This window comes from Hyperoodon ampullatus (genome assembly GCF_949752795.1).
Source record: "Hyperoodon ampullatus genome assembly, chromosome: 1".
NCBI lineage: Eukaryota > Metazoa > Chordata > Mammalia > Artiodactyla > Ziphiidae > Hyperoodon > Hyperoodon ampullatus.
The window spans coordinates 58,034,742-58,052,443 of NC_136914.1; the positions used below are offsets into that span (position 1 = coordinate 58,034,742).

The 17,702-nt window shown below is 38.7% G+C and overlaps 1 protein-coding gene across 2 annotated transcripts in view; it reads left to right on the top strand.

Annotated features, from left to right (window-relative positions):
- MYPN (myopalladin) overlaps positions 1-17,702 on the top strand; it is a gene marked incomplete at both ends in the record, with an annotated part of 66,118 nt that overhangs the window by 37,217 nt on the left and 11,199 nt on the right. For both annotated transcript variants that reach the window (XM_079717707.1, XM_079717708.1), the window contains 5 exons: positions 4,043-4,633; positions 5,008-5,146; positions 14,719-14,940; positions 16,266-16,415; positions 17,334-17,416. In XM_079717707.1, the coding sequence (XP_079573833.1) occupies positions 4,043-4,633; positions 5,008-5,146; positions 14,719-14,940; positions 16,266-16,415; positions 17,334-17,416 (1,185 nt within the window). The remainder of the gene's footprint in view (positions 1-4,042; positions 4,634-5,007; positions 5,147-14,718; positions 14,941-16,265; positions 16,416-17,333; positions 17,417-17,702) is intronic.

Genomic DNA, 17,702 nt, shown 5'->3' on the forward strand with positions numbered 1-17,702 from the left:
CCTCCAGAGGGTTCTGAGGTTCACTAAAGTTTAAAAACTGACCCACATTTTAAAAGATTATAATAACTATGCCTGGATCCTTTCCAAGGCCAACTGACTCTCTGGCCAGTGGTGCCTAAATCAGTAAGCTTTGTCTTTTATGATCTCTGGGTGATCTAATGCACAACCAGTGTAGTTACCACTGCCAAAACCACAGCTAAAAGCTGACTGCAGAGACATATTTACCCAGAATTAGTTATCCTAATCAGCAATGTGCTAGCAAATGTTTTAACTACCGGCAGAGGCAGGGAAGCCCTGATTTGTAGCATTTGCCAGTTTTCCTCCCACCATGGCTGATTTCAAGCTACTAAAGAAAAGTCATTAAACTGGGAACTCGGATGAGGTGTATACAACCTGCCCTCCAGAGCCATCAAGAGCTGGCTCCAGCACACACTGCCCTAAGTTGTTGTTGCCAAAATTGCTTTCAGAAGTATTTGATACAGTAGCCCAAGTTGTTCTGTTGTGTTTGTCATTAAGCCTTGACATTTTATCTCAACCATTTAAAATCCCTAAGAAATGGACTTGAGGACACAGGGAGGGGGAAGGGTAAGCCGGGATGAAGTGAGAGAGTGGCATGGACATATAAACACTACCAAATGTAAAACAGATTGTTAGTGGGAAGCAGCTGCATAGCACAGGGAGATCAGCTTGGTGCTTTGTGACCACCTAGAGGGGTGGGATAGGGAGGGTGGGAGGGAAGCAGACGTAAGAGGGAAGAGATATGGGGATATATGTATATGTATAGCTGATTCACTTTGTTATAAAGCAGAAACTAACACACCATTGTAAAGCAATTATACTCCAATAAAGATGTTAATAAAAAAAAAATCCCTAAGAAATTCTTCTGTATTCCAGAAACCACATCAAGAAACATCATTATAATTCTGAAACTCTAATTTTCTTACAAATCTTGAAATTGATATTTGTAGTTCAGAAACTGAAAAATATAATAGCCACCATTTATTGATCACTTATCTGATTCAGGTGATTTATCTATCAATTCTTACAACAACATGAAGAGATATTACTTACTCCTATCTTACTTATGAAGAAATCAGGGTCAGAAAAATCTAGAAACCACCCCAAACCACACATATAATCAGTGGCAGAGCCAGGATTAGGACCTAAGTCTATCTGTCTGCAGAGGGCATATTCTTGAGCATCATGCTTAAGCTAAGTTGTGGCAAAAGAGAAGATATTTTCAGGGAACCCAGGAGAGTTGATAATCTACAGAAAGAAAACTGGGTATAAACCTGATTTCAGAAATCCTCATAGCAACAAGAAATGAGCAGCTGAGCTTATAGTAATTTATGATAGGCTGTTATTTTGAATTAGAGAGGTTGCTCAGGGTTTTGTATGCTTTGTAATTAACCTTTCCTTCCTTTCTTCTTTCATTGCACTTTGTACCTTCATTATTAAATAGTAAGTTCCATATGTTACCTATAAATAACCACTGGATATTTGTATTACATATATGTATAGTAAGATTTTTGAGCCCTGAATAGCTCATACTATCCCAGGCATATTTGTATCTCCTACAGTACCTAGCAAAGTAAACATACAGAAGATTCAATAAAAGTTTGTTGAATACTGGAATCGACACCTTGCCCTTATGTCATGAATAAGCAAATTGAAACAGCTGTTTTAAATCCCTTCTGAAACAAGACAGTTTAATAAAATTTGGGGGAAAAAAACCCTGTCAAACAAAAGGAGACATTATTCTCAAATGAATTCTTCCAGAATCTTAGATAATCAAAACTATTTCATGCTGTATCTCATATATCATTATGTTTAAAGTTTGTGACCCTCTACAATCGGATATACTGCATTAAATGATAAGGGCTAACATGCTGTTTAAAGTCTTACTTAAAATTAAAAGCTGGTTCTTAGTTTTCATTCAATAGGAGCTAAAGGAAAATAAGAATCAATCAATACCAAATGACTTCCTGGCCCCTTTTTTCATCCTTATCTTTCTAAGATTACTTAGTTTTCATATACTACTTTTTCTACTTCCATAACCACAATAAAATATTTCTTCAATACCATCAAATTAAAAGTTACTCAGACTACAATACAAACATGTCCTAAAAACCACATGGCATTTTCTTTACACTACAGTAATCACAGAATGGGACCTGCCAAATATGAGATCCATTAAAAAGTTAAAGGTTTTATATTTTCATGCCATTGGGAAAGTTAACACCAGCAGAAACAACGTTACTGTATATAGTTTTCTAAGGATAATCTAACAAAGATATTTCTGCTTCTCTTGATTGCTGAATCTTTTATCCATGATGGAATGAAAAGATTTTATTAATTTTAATTATGTTACTTTATTCTCTCAGCTTAAATACTTACTTCTAAAAGGGAGGAAGAAAGTTACTGTGCCAGGTGGCTATACTTCTAAATTCTTAGTTTTCATAGTTGAACAGAGGACAAGAATTTTCTTAGTTGAAAAAAGAGTCGCATAGTATGTAGCACTTGACAGCAGTCATGAAAGTGGAGATAGGTCTCTACTTTGTGAAGTTACTTTTCCGTATATTGTGTATCAGAAATGTTAACGAAGGCAAGAGAAAAGGTCTTAAACTCCAAGAATTTTTTTAAAAATCACAACTATATTCAATATCCTGTGATAAACCATAATGGAAAAGAATATTTAAAAAAAAGAATGTCTCTATGTGTATAACTGAGTCACTCTGCTGTACAGCAGAGATGGCACAACACTGTAAACCAACCACACTTCAACTGAAAACAAAATTTTTTTTAAATCAAAGTTTGGAGAACTTTCTGCCTCAACTTTATTGCTGTTGGTGTTGACTTTCCCAATGGTATGAAAATATAAAACCTTTCATTTTTAATAGATCTCGTGTTCAGCAGATCACCTTCTATGTTCCAAAACATATTTTCAAAGAACATAAAACCACGGTGGGCTTGAAGCACTGTGGTCTCACTTGTGGCTGTTCCTATGGTTGTTTATTCAAGAGTAGATTCTCCTAAACAGCAAAGTTTGACAGCCCTGACAACTTTATGCATATATGACTTTTAGACACTTTCATTTTCCATTTTCTTTTTTAAAAAAATTAATTAACTGTTTTGTTAAGAGGAAGTAAATAGACTGTGGGACTTAAAGCAACTCATATAATGCTTCTGTGAGTCAGGTTCCTATAAATGGAGAAAGCGCTCCCAGCTTGATCATTTTTTTTTCTTTAGGCACAAGAAAAGTCTAAGTAACGTTCATAATTACGGTGACCATACAATCCATCGTTCAAACCACGACATTTTTGAGAGTGAAAGAGCACTATTAATAATCATGCCAGGAAAACAGGCATAAAGCAGGACTGTCTAGAATGAATCGAGACATATGGTCACCTTCTCTATAAAGCTTTGTTGTCAGAAGAGGATGAGAAACACCAAGACACATCCAGCTGCTTTGTTAAAGTTTGCTCTAAAATGAGGCAGAGTGAAGAATATAGCACATTCTCAGGGAACTCAGCCCCCTTTAGTAACTCACATCAGTATGGAGCTCAGTGCCTTCTATCCCGAAACAGAGATACTATCTGCTCATCTCAGAACTTTGAGTACTTCCAACAAGAGGACCATTTTTCTATTTCTTCTTTCTAACTTATAACATTCTAAAATGGGGCTGCTGTGTTGCCCAACTCCAGGGTCACAACACAAAGAACACAATGTGAATGACGCCTCTTGGAGTTGTGCATCATGGTGGCCTTTCCCTTCTTCCTGGCAGTCAAACAGACTTAGAAAGGAGAGACAGGGACTTCCTTGGTGGTCCAGTGGTTAAGACTCGCCCTTCCAATGCAGGGGGCATGGGTTTGATCCCCAGCCAGGGAACTAGATCCCACGTGCCCGAATTTGATCGGCTGGTTTCTGGCAACACTGGTTGTGTGTTCTTAATCAGCATCAAGCGGTCAACAGCTTGTCTATACAGGCTGAGGCGATGGTGACGGATTTCTCTTCTCTCTCCCCACTCTTGTTTTGTGTGCAGAGATTCCAGCCAGCTACAACAGCTTCACAACCAAGTCTTACTGGAACAACAGCAGTTGCAAAACCCATCTCCTTCATCTCCTAAGGAGTTTCCTTTCAACATGAGTGTTTTGACCTCCACTGCTGCCCCAGTGGTGACAACATCCGGCAAGCCGGTGAAGGCCCCTTCATCGCAGACATTCAGCTTGGCCCGGCCAAAGCACTTCTTCCCCTCCACAAGCACGACCGCAGCAACCGTGTCCCCTTCCAGCTCTCCAGTGTTCACCCTGATCAGCACTCCTCAAGCCATGCAGAGGACAGTGAGCAAAGAAAGCCTCTTAGTTTCTCAGCCCTCGGCACAAACCAAATCTCTGGGAGCGGTTTCTGTCCAAAACGAGCTACCTCCTCCAGGTCCGACAGAGACAGCACAACTACCACTCACATTTTCCATCTCCAGCGGAAACCAGTTTCAGCCCCACTGCGTGTCCCCAACTCCTGTCTCTCCCACCAGCCGGATTCAGAACCCAGTGGCTTTCCTCAGCTCCGTCCTGCCTTCTCTCCCTGCCATCCCACCCACCAATGCCATGGGGCTGCCTAGAAGCGCACCATCCGTGTAAGTATCATTGAGGTTTCTTGATGTAAAAGATGTCATTTAAGAATGGACCCACATAAGAGTAGCTTGGTCTGGGACAGGACTCTCATTTAGTGAATTCCTACATAATCCAATCTCTTAGACACAAAATGGATATTGAACACCTTAGGACAAAAGGACATGATTACCTTAAATAATGTTTTTATAATTTAAATACTGAAAACACCTCGACACACAGATTTTCTGGGCAGTGCTCAAGGTTTGCTCGCAAGATGCACTCCGTAAGTGCCTGATGGCTCCTGGCTCTGGTTGCCATGCCAACCACTCTGATTTCTAGGCCTTGTACCCTGGCCAGTGCTTTTCATGAGTGATTTAGGTGTGAATTTATTTTACAGGCCATCCCAGGGACTAATGAAGAAACACATAAAGTCTTCCCAACCAGTGAATGATGATTACATTCGTGAAACTAAGAATGCAGTGATTCTAGACTTGGGGAAAAAAATGAATTTTAGTGATGTCAGATCAAACCAGCAGGTAAGATTGTTGGGTTCAGACGGTTTATTGGAATTTCTTTGTAAGGAATGTAAGTTTGCTTAATTCAGTCCTTGGATGCTCAGGTCACCTGACCTCGGCGAAGCTGACACTGCAGTTTTGGAAGGCAAAGCACAGACTGTCCATGGTTCATGTAGGAAACTCGTCCACATGGATCCACAGTTCTTGATTTAGCCCGGTAGTTAATTCAGTTTACTTGTCTATATGCGTTTACCTAGAATAGTATATGTTAAGGAGAGAGACTAGATAGTCTGTTTTCCATTCCAACAATCCTCAGCTCAGTATTGGCAAACACCGTCACATCTTTGAGACATTGCAATATCTGAGCCTTGAGATGACCTAGACTTTAAGGAACTCCAGGGTTCCAAGCCATCCTTTATCTGGCTGCTTCAATCTAATGTGCTTGGGGGTTTGCTCACCAGTTCCTCTCAATCTTTACATTAGGTTGAAGCACGTGAAATAGCCATTAGCCAATATCCTGTGTTTCAACCTGTACATCTCCCTGCTTTCTAGTAAGTGTTTACACAGAAGGAGAAAAAGGAAAGTCATCTGTAAGCATCACATAAAAGAAAGACTAAGTATTTTATTGGAGCCATTTATTTTTGCTTTTTGTAAGGTGGTTATTTTTTAAATGCAGATTTACATTTTTAATAATCTAACTCTTGGTTTATTTCCCCAGGTGGGAACTGATAAAATCTATTTTAAGTATAACATAAAATTTCAGTGAAAACTATATACCAAATATTGTGGAATTTGTGACATAAGTGACCCCTGGAAACAAGGCTCCAGGCTCCCCTGACCATACACTGTTTTCCTTCATGTTTCTATCTCTTACTTCCAGTGGAGCCATTGATATACAGTATTTTACTATTGTGTTATATGTTGGACAATTTTTACTGAGTGGATTCTCTTGAAAGTAATGCTTAAAATGCTTAAAATAATAATGCTTAAATAGCTTAAAAATGCTTTTTTAAATTGTCTTTAAATTATTGACTTGAAGCAGGATATTTAAGCTTGCCATAATCAAGTACACTTTTCATGTATTATTTCATCAAATTACATATATTTCTGGGAGGCAAACACCAAGGCAACTATTCTTCTCTTCCATCTTCTAGATAGAGAAACTGAAGCACAGTTGTCAAACTGTCAGTGGTAGAATGAGAACCAGAGCCCTGGTCTCCAGGACACTTTCACATTTTCCCTGAAACTCTGCAGCCTTTTTGCAGTTTTACGACAAATACCTCCAAGCCCCATAAACGTTGCTCTGTCTAGCACAGATTTGTTTTCCTATAATACTGTCATCACAGTTGTGGTTGTTAATCCTTCTAAGTGTCATTGAAATCAGAGCTGTGTTCAGCCTATGTCTTTAACAACTCAGACAGGAAGCAATTAGAACCCTGTAAAAATGATACCAGGTCAGCACACAGGCTGTTTGATTTTACTTTTATGGTTACTCTGTAGGTAGATCCATGTTAATCCATTGCCCCAACTCAGGGGAAAGTAGGGTTTTTCTCTTAATTACCTGAAATGTGAGTACATATAAACATGAACTTCCATGAGTGGAGTACCATAAACCCAGCAGAACTCTTTATTAAACCTCCATCATGAATTATCTTCAGGGCTAACAGCAGGAACTTGGAGTCTCAAAAAGCATCTCAATCCTCTCCATATTTCAGTGAAAACTATATACCAAATATCTGTGACACATCTGTGTTCTTCTGACAATTATTATTCTGAGCGTTATTATGGTATATTAATTACAGAATTGATCTTACACAGCATTCTAGGCCAGGGATCATGAAAGCCAAGCTGCACAAATGCAATTCAGGAAACTAAGGAGCTGTCTGAGATGGAATGCTTGCATTAGGTTGGTAGATATTGATTCTGAGAATGTTTTGAGGAATAAATGATGACCATATTATAATATTGTTTTGTCCATTGCTGCCTTGGGAAGTGACAGTGAAAAAGTCATGAAGAACTGTCTAAATGTATTGTGGCCCATTGAGGAAGTTAAGAAGAAGAAAATTTGCTGAGAAAAAGTAGGGAACAATCATAAAGAAACATGTGTATTGACAGCCACCTCCACCTGCATCTTGGGGACACAGGGGTCAAAATCATCTGTTTTCTTACTCCCATATTAGCCTGCACATAGGAGGGGGAAGCAAATGATTCCTTCTGAAGAGTATGCATTTGTTTTGTTTTATCTTGCTTTGACCACTTTTAGGTCCAGAAAGCTGGACTCTCTTGCCCTATGTTATTCCTAAACTGATGAAGAATAGTAAATGTTCTAAAGCATTTACATGTTGTGTTGAGCATGAATGTAAACCAAAGGTCCTTGAACAATTAATATTATTGACTATAAAAAATGTCCTCCCCAGAACTCAAACTTCTAAATTAATGTTTTAGAAATAGGGTTTCTTTGATGTATCTGCCACCTTGTATTTCTCTGCTGTAATACTTCAGCATTTATCCTCAAACTCATTTTATATAACATTTTCAATTAGCAACTAGCATTTGCTGGTTGATTCTTAGGACTTTGTGTGATACAAAGGTGTCATCCTTTCAGATGTTCATATTTATTAAACTGTCTAGCTTTCTAAACTGATAAAGATTTGTAGATTTTAGGCTGCATCATTTCTTATTTTGAAGGGTATCGTTCACCACCAGTGGATCTTCACTGGACATCAATTGGTTTAGGTTAGCAAGGTGAGTCTGAGATGTCAGAGGAACCCAGGATCACACAAAATGTAACGGAACCTTCATAGCCCACGATTTTAATGCATACATGACTTAGTATGACGTTCTGCTCCCAGTATATAGTTGGTGACCGTTAATGTCTAAAGCGCACACACGCACATTTAATGTCTTATTTCAACTTTCCTCCTTGACCTCATTTCTCTGGAAACTTTCCCATCTCTTTATTCTGCTCCTTCCTCCCATTTTTTAAATGAAGGCTTCATTAAAACTGCCTGTGGTTCCCAGATACTACCCTATATGACAGAGGGGGGGAAAATAAGTACCTAACTCTTGCTCTGCCTTTTTTTCCTCTAATCTCCTTCTTCTCTAAACTGCTTAGTCATTTCTTCTATTTAAATCTTACCTCTTTCATCTCTGACCATGAATTCTTTATGAAAATTCTCTCTTGAGGGCAAACAGTCTTGCCATCTGTTCCTTTTCTAATAAGAATTCAACGTAGTCATTGGCCTTATGTTGCTCACCGTGGGCACTGTAGGACCCTGGGTGCTGGAATAGTGAAGTGTCCCCATGTCACCTGCTGTGGACCCACCCAGGATGCACCAGTCACAAGCTCCCTGGGAGCTGGATTGGCAGGGGGCGGGAGGGGGTCTTGTTCATTGCTGCACCCCTGCTGTATCTAGCCCAGAGTAGGTGCTCAGGTAATATCTGCTGAATTAACTCACAACTTTGGGATTTACATTAATTTCAGATAGGATAACCAAACTTTTGACCAAGGGGAAAATTTTGGATTTGTTGCATCTGTATGGAAAATATCTCACTTAACTATAGAGATTCTGATTATACCTAATTATAGACACTATCTACTATGATAACAATCTATTTTAATCAACTGACTAAAAAGATGAAAGCCTTTTAAAAAAAACACACTGAAATTAAGCAAAACTCTGGTGTTAACTGAACATTTAAGTATAAAATAAATCTGTGAACCATTTAGTAATTATTTATTCTTAAAGACAAAATCTGGATTTAAAGTATTTTTATGCAACCTCCTTGAAGGTAGAGTGTGTGTTTTATAGAATGCTGTGTCCCCAGTGACTATTATAGTATTCTAAGAATTTGGCAGCAGGGACAGGGGGTAAGCCATGAAGCCTGGTTATTTCTATTGAAGGAAGCACGTAGTATTGGATAAATCATAAAAGAAGACATCCTCTGTGTAGGTTAACCTCCAAGTTAATCTAGGAATCTCTTATCTGCTGTCCATACTGTGCCTCACCCAGGAACAAAAGGAGAATACTTTCTCTGACACATAAAACTTCTTTTAGTGAACACTGTACCCAGAGTTGGTTGGGAACCCTTTGGGCAGGCTCTTCCAGCTGGTTTGATCCTATCTGATTATTTGCCCCTGAAGCCCAGACTCAGGCCCAGACTCAGACCCAGAGTAGAGGAAGCCAGCAGCACGCTCAGGGCAGTGAGTGCCAGATCATGGCCCACGTTTTGGAAATTTGGAACCTTGGCAATGCCGTATCTGATTGGGTTGTGTCATTATACTGTGGTTCTTAGAAGGAGGAAGGCACTCTCCACCACTCTGACAATTTGAAGAAAACTTCTGCAGATGTGTCCCAGAAACCAAATGCCTCAAATTGTCAAACTATCAGCCTTAAGAGGATTATCTTTAAAGAAAAAAAAAAAAGAAGAATTGTATTTTCAAGTGGCATACTCTTCTGATGTAATTTTTTTAGCTTTTCATTTTCTTTCACAGAGCAACTGAAATTCTATGCAATTCATTTTCACTTAAGGTCTTTAACATAAGCCTGGAAAGGATGGGCCATATGTCTTTGACTTGCTTGCCATACAGACCAGATTTACACAGAAAAATATTCTCTCCTTTGAGCACAGACATCACCTACAAGCAGCTGACGCAGAAACTCCTACTTTTACTCACAAAGGGGACAAGGCAAGGGAAAATGGAGAACACAGCCCAAATCCAGTTCTGGAGATTCAAAGTGTACAGCCGCTGACAGTGGGTCAGTAGTACAACCTTTGTGCAGAACAGTGCAGAAAGCACATTCAAATTTAACTTAAACACACTGCTTGTTTGCAAATATCCTTACAAAATCTGAATCCCATCAGTCACAACGTGGAATGACAACCTTGATTTATGTATAAGAGGATTAGTTATCCTTGGAATAACCAACTCTTAGTTGCAAAGCACTACCAAAAAAAAAAAAAAATGAATTCCTGCTCTGGGAATGGTATGCATCTTTGTAAACATCTCAGTTGTAAAGATTCACTGCTTTAGAAACAGGTCACATACCCCTGCCACACAGTTACATGGGTTTCCTTGTTCCTGAGGCTCAACTTCCCAAATATTTTATGAAATCTTTCATGGAAGCTCCTTGACCTACAGTATTCTTATTTTGTTGTGCATCTGTAACTTATACTTTATACCATATAACTGGTACCTTCAACAACTGTATCTTAAAAGCAATTTTATTTTTTTCTCCCTTTATCCCTTTAAATTTATCTAGTGGGGCTAATCCTTCTCCTGGCAATCTCAAATGTGAGGTAATCTCGAAACCATTTTGACCAATTTTAGTTCACATAAGGGTCTACATTTACTTTGTTGCAAAATACAGTCTTGATCCAGTAATACAAAATGACCAGTCCTTGTGGTAACCAACACCCCAATCCTTATTCAAAAATAAGATCCCACACACAAACGCCCCCATCCACACCTCACACCGCACACCCCAGGGACCTCTACAAATGGGAAATCTAAAGCCAGGAAGGAAGTATGGCCAGCTTCTTGCTTTTTCACTCCCTCCTCCCCTGCTTCACTAACTGCTGTTCCCAACTCCTTCCTTTCCCAGCCACAGAGGGACAAAAGTTGACTCCACACTGGCTCTGTCTCATATGTGGCCCATATGTGTATGACAGGAACCATCACAGGTCCTCTGACCTGACACAATGCAGGAGTGTGGGCCACTGAAAGCAACCTTCAGCTTGCCCACCAACAAAAACCCACCTTGCTCCTCACTCTAGATTTCTTAGGCAGGAGTCAGATACCAATCTACCGGAGGAACACAGTAAACACTACAAATGGGTCTATTTAATCTCTCTCAATAAACTGGAGGTGAAAGGCAGGTACTCTGGGGGTAGAGGTGGAGGTGGAGGTGGGACACTCACAGACATTAATAGCTCTTTCCAAAGTCTTCTCACTGGATTTTCTCCCTCCTGACTCTTTTGTATCTCGGATGAAGGTGAAGAATATCAATCATCTAACCTGTCCTTAGGCACCTGCTTTGAAATTTCTGGAGGATAGTTTGTCTCCCAACTCACTTGTTTTTTGATATCTAACTCATCTTGGTGCCTCAGTAGAATACAACTGTTTCCTCAGTACATAGTTACAAATGGTATATTTTAGATAACTCATTGAGTGTTCTGTTTTCATCACCTCCCAACTTGTAGTACTGGTAGAAGAGTAAATATGTAACCAATACGTGTACATTTATAGAAAAACAAAACGTGCGTATTTTCATCATATTGCTTCCATAGTTCCTTTGGTTAAATCAATTCAAACATTTATAAATTCCATAAAATCAGGTCCCAACTTGGTAAAATCAAGCTCCTAAAAATAGCTGTTTGGAATACATGGAGACAATGTGGTATTTGTATTCTCAGGCAAGTGCTCAAAAGCCTTATGTATCACCCATTTGTTCCTAAAGTATAGATATAATCATAACTTACCACAATGTACAGTAATACTTGTTTGGAAAAATTAGATCATACTTTCAATATAGAATTTCAGGAATTCATTTCCACCCCCCCCCCCCCATAATAACTCTGACAATGTAATTAGCCAGGAACTTACCAGCCCTCACCCATCATGCAGTAGGAGAAGCTGCAGAGAAGCTTCTTTAGCTTGGAGCAAGGACTCCACTAAAATAGTGGCTAGAGGCGGTATGGAATGGATTGGGAATTTGGGGACTTAAATGAAACAAGATGAGAAGCCATAAGAAGCTAAGACCTCTTGCCACCCTCACAAAAAGCCTGGGTTATCCTGAACTCCAGGATCTGAGTGTGAGGTTTGCAAACTATATGAATTATGCTTTTGACTATTATTTTTTAAATAATAAAGCTATTTAGCACCTACCTCACATAGTAAGAGGTTTTACTCCTCTTACTTTACTTTACTCCTTTTACTCATTGGTTTTACTCCTAAGCATCCAAAAAATAAACAAATTTGTTAAAAGGAAAAATAATACCCATTTAGGAGCATGAATGCAATTCAACAAAGAAGAAAAGTATATTCCTTATGGGATTTTAAATTGTCAAGACTAGGAAACATTTCAAATTTGTGGGATTAGTTAATGTATTTATGGAAAATATACTCGCTGTATAGTATTAAGTTGAATAATTTGAAATTGCTGATATTTTACCTCTTTTAACCCTCAAAAATGGCAATTTCATATAGTTCAAACTAATAGGTAGATAGTTGGAAGCTTTAAGTATTAACTTAAAAAAAACACAAAATGTAGAAAATAGTCTTAATACTTTTAAACTAAATTGGGTTTCAAATTAGAATTGAACAATCTTTTACTTTAATTAGTTTGTTTATCTGATTTAAAATTAATATGCTTAACTGGAGATTAATCATTTTTCTACCCTGAAAGAGCTGTAGATGTATTTTGTTTACCCAGTCTGAGATGAGGCTGAGAGGGAAGATTTAAAATTGGTTCTAAGAAATTTAAACCAAGAAACATTTGGTGTCCGTGTTTCCTAAGTTCCAATTCTGCACAAATTCAGGTGATGATATGTATAAGACAATAGCTAGAGGACGTGAATGATGTGATTTAATAGCTTGAGAACATATCTCATGAGTCCTGAACTCAATTACTCTGCCTATCACTAGGGGCAGATGCAAATCAGCCATGTGCTCCCAAATTCCACTTCAGGGGCATCCTAGTACCATCTCCATGGGGCCTACCTAAATCATAAAATTATGGTTAACTAGAGTCACAAGTTTAACCAAAGGGCTCACCCTCACCCCAAGCACATGACTCCGGATTCCTCAAAGATACAGTAGTGTTGGAACAAGTGATGGCCCCCATGTCATTCATGTATTCTTTCATTCTTCAGATACTCGTGCAGCACCTGCCATGTAGCAGGCACTCACTATTCCATATATGGCTGATATAGTGGGATGCAAGACAGACAAGAGCTCTCTTTTTCTGGTGCTAACATTCTAAGGCTTAGATATATTCAATCATTCAATCAATATACAAAAAAGAAAAACACTAGATAGCAGTCCATGCTCTGTAGAGAATTAGAATTGGGAGTTACTTTAGATGAAGTGGCCTGGGAAAGTTGCTTTAGGGAGGTGACATTTAAACTTGATAGAATAGGGCAGGATAGGGAATCAGAGGAATCCAGGATAAGTTCTAGATTTAGGTTAACTTGGTACACTCAAAGTGTGGTCTTAGACCTGTGCCAGTCTCCACCTTGAGATAAGTATGGAAATTGAAAGTAACCATTAAGAAATTTCTAGAGCATTTGACAGAGAAATTTTATGTCTATGGAATATAATAATTCTGCATGCTTTTTCTATTTCATTTTTCTAGTAATTCATTTTTATTTTATTTTACAAGAGTACAGGTTGAAAAAATCTATTTTTAAAATCTGGTTTTCACCATAGGTAATGTGAGAAACACCAGCTTAACCACTTAACCAAATGGATGAAGAGTGGTGCCAGTTCCAAAGATGGGGAAGAGCAGGGTAGGAGTATCTTCCCTGGGGGACAGAAATCAAGTGCGTGTTGTTTGGACCATGCTAAGCTGGTCCATGGGTGCACCCATGAGGCACCCAAGCCATGACAGAGAGTATACTGGTGGGTATATGACTCTCATGATATAGAGTAGATCATTGGGTATATGAGTTCTGGGGAGAGACCAGGCTGAGACACATGGATTTGGAGTCATCAGCATACAGAAGGTATCTGAAGCTGTGAGATTGGATGAGATCACCTAGAGCAGAGGAGGAAGAGCTAGTAAAGGAGACTGATAAGGACCAGCTAGGGGAAGAGAAGGAAAACCAGTAGAGTGTCATGGAAACCAACAGAAAAAAAAATGTTTCAAAAAGGATAAAGTAGCCAACTGTGTCTAATGCTATTCAGAGGTCAGGTAAGGTAAGAACAGATAAGTGACAACTTATCTGTGGATCTGGCAAATGTGAAGACCCTGACAGCAGCAATCTCATTGGAACTGTAGGAACACAAGCCTAACTGGAGTATGTTAGTGAGAGAACAGGCGACAAGGAAATGAGGCTATAACAATAGAAAATTATTTCAAATAGCTTCATTGTGAGGGCAGCAGAGACACAGTGTAGGCAGACATGGGGTCAAGGGAGATTTATTCAAGACAAGTTTTCCTCAAGTATGCAGATGGGAATGTCTAGTAGAGACAGGAAGCTGGTGATGCAGGCATGTATCAGAATGCAGTTCAGAATAATTTTGCCAAAATACCACAAAGGCAGCTCTACATATTGAAATGGACACTATTAGTAGCTACAAAAATTATATTCCATCTTCATTCCATTCCCTACAATATTCTACCGGGGCTCCATGCTGAAGGTGAGGAATCAGGGTTCACTAGGACAGTTTGGGATTGTAGTAAAAACACAAATCTCCTTCAGTGCTCCATGATGAGGAACTGGAAATGGAACATGCCTGGTTTACTGAGGTTCCACAATGTAAATCTAACATTTGAATCTTAAAAAGTTTCGTCCTCACATTATATTGATGAACACATTCTTCCTCACCCACAGAAATTGAAATTAAAACATGTTTGCCATTTTGACAGGAGTACAAAATTTCAAGCTTTGAGCAGAGGCTGATGAATGAAATAGAGTTTCGCTTGGAACGCACCCCTGTTGATGAATCAGATGATGAAATCCAACATGATGAGATCCCCACGGGCAAGTGTATTGCTCCCATCTTTGACAAAAGACTCAAGCACTTCCGGGTCACCGAAGGCTCTCCAGTGACATTCACCTGCAAAATTGTTGGGATACCTGTCCCAAAGGTAGGGGAAGATGACCAGCCAGTTGGCCAACCAACAGTGCAAAACTATAGACAGTGCCTTCAAGAAAGTCTTACCAGACTCTAGTGCAGTATCTACAGAGGGAATGAAAATCAATACCAGAAAATTAACAAAGCCCAGGTAATCTGACTAAAAAGATACAATCAGGAATAGAATCATTAAATAGCCAGGCAAAAACAAATCAGATAACTTATGGGTAAGTTAAAATTTTTATAAAAGTTGAAAATAAATTTCTTAGTCATGATCCTCTATTTTGGGCTATTGATTCTCTCAACCATCACACTCACCAAACTGATACTTTTCTTTCTATTTAACATCTACTGAAAATCTACAGCCTGCCTGTTGTACAAAGTGAGGTATATTTGTATTATTACTGTTAGGTTGGTAAATGCCGAAAATGTCATATCATTATCACCGGCTGCTGAAAAATCTTATGAGTCACCAGACTTTTTGGCAGTCAGCTGAGAGAAGGATTTATACCCAGTATGTCTACAGCAGGGAATCTATCCACTCTACTTTCACAAACATTAACATGGCATTGGTATGTATGATTAGGTAACCAGGAAATGTAGAGAAGGGCAACTGCAACCAGTACTTTAACTCCCTTGTCTTTGAGAGATCTCCTTGATACATTCAGAACTTAACTTGAAAACTATGTATACTTAAATTTTAGTCAGAGGAGAAATTTAGCAATTGAATCCTGGCCTCATTCCATTTGGTATAATAAACCATACTATCCTTTCAAGTAAGATCAGCTATTCTAGGCCCTGAGATCTCGGACTTCAGGAGACTTGAGTTTGTAAAAGGATAATAGGAAAAGTTCCAGGCTTGCTGTTTTAATTATTTTGCCTCTGAAGACATGTCTGGTCCTTAGGGTGGCTTTTTAAGTAATTATAAATATAATAAAAATAGTCAAAAGCTTTTTCTCAATCCTAAATTATACCTAATTTCTTACTTAAATATTGTATATGTAAAAATGGAGGAGCATGTTATACTGTCATTTGTAATATGTTTAAAAATTGTTTTCTAAGTGTTTTATAAGGGATGGGTTACTAGTTGTAGAGATGGCAATCGATCCTTGCCTTATCCTACTTCTTGTATCATTATCCTCTAAAGATGTACAGAATAGGGACCCCCCCGCCTTGTGGTCCAGTGGTTAAGACTCCACACTCCCAATGCAGTGGGCACAGGGTCCATCCCTGATAAGGGAACTAAGATTGTACATGCTGCATGGTGCAGCCAAAAAAAAAAAAAAAAAAAAAGATGTACAGAACAGTGTATATTTCCTTGATTATTTTTCATTTCAGGTTTACTGGTTCAAAGATGGGAAGCAGATTTCAAAAAGAAATGAGCACTTCAAAATGAGGCGAGAAGGAGATGGGACGTGTTCTCTGCACATTGACTCCACCACCGGCGATGATGACGGCAACTACACCATCATGGCAGCCAACCCCCAGGTAGAGACACAGGGTTCCAAGCCGTACTGCACTCTGAGGAAGGAGCGGTTCATGTCATTGTGAATAAACCTTGAGAAGTGCAAGTTACTAAGGATTTCTGAGGAAAATGAATAAGGAGCATAGAGACTGTGTGTAACTAGAGCACAGTATCACAACTTACAAGACCATTTAGCCACTGATGGGTCACACCACCCTTCAGCCTTTGTCAAAGGCCATTAGTAGTATCTATTCACTAAGTATATGCCCCAGACCTATTGGAGTAAATCTTGTTTTGATCAACTCATTGACTCTCTCGAAGAGTCAACAAATTATTCTAACAAAGAATGATTTGCTATTTTTTGTTCTTTAGAGAAAAAGCAAATTACTTGTGAATATCCCTCACTCATAAAAAAAATTTTTTTTGGTAAAAGTTGGAAAGCCATAATCTTTCACTTTCCTTTTCTGAAGAGACCAAGACTTAAAATTCCCCTTAAAGATATGGCAGAATAAATATCTTCAACTACTATTAGACTAGGAGGTACAGAACTATAATTTCTACTCACCCACTCCTCCTATTAAAATGTTAGTTTTGAAGATAACTTCTATTGAGGAAAGTATAAAAATACTTGACCATGACCTCTGCATGTGCCTACAAATAATGTTAAGTGCACAAGAATTCAAATTTTTTTACATTTATGTCTGTTCATTTCTCAGCTTAAAAATGAAAGTCACAATATTCCTAAAAATCATTTTCCCTGGAATATTAACAGTGATTTAAGGAGTTATATTGTTTTCATCCCCCCTCAAAAAAAACAAAACAAAATTCATAATAGTTAGCCAAAAAGTTCATAATGTTCTGGTCCATAAGAATGTATATGTACTGAAAAAATGTAGAATTGTTTTTATTTATTTTAATCTCCTTCATTTTCTATTTCTCAGGGGAGAATCAGCTGTTCTGGCCACTTGATGGTACAAGGTTTGCCCATTCGAAGTCGACTAACAGCTGTTGGTCAGTCTCACAGGTAAAGACAGTAAGAATCTCCCTTCTCTAGCCCCTCCCAAGCAGCCACCCACCACAATGAGCACTGAAGTATCTGGTCTACAAATTGTCAACTAAAGTGTAGTCCTCCACCTGCAGCATCAGCATCACTTGGGAGCTTGTTGCAAATGCAGAATCCCAAGCCCCACCCAGACATACTGATCAGAAGCTACATTTTAATAAGATCCCCAGGTAATTCATAAGCGCATTAAATTTGAGAAGCATTGGTCCACAGCACACTTTTAGTGGTTCAAAAATTTCAACCATCA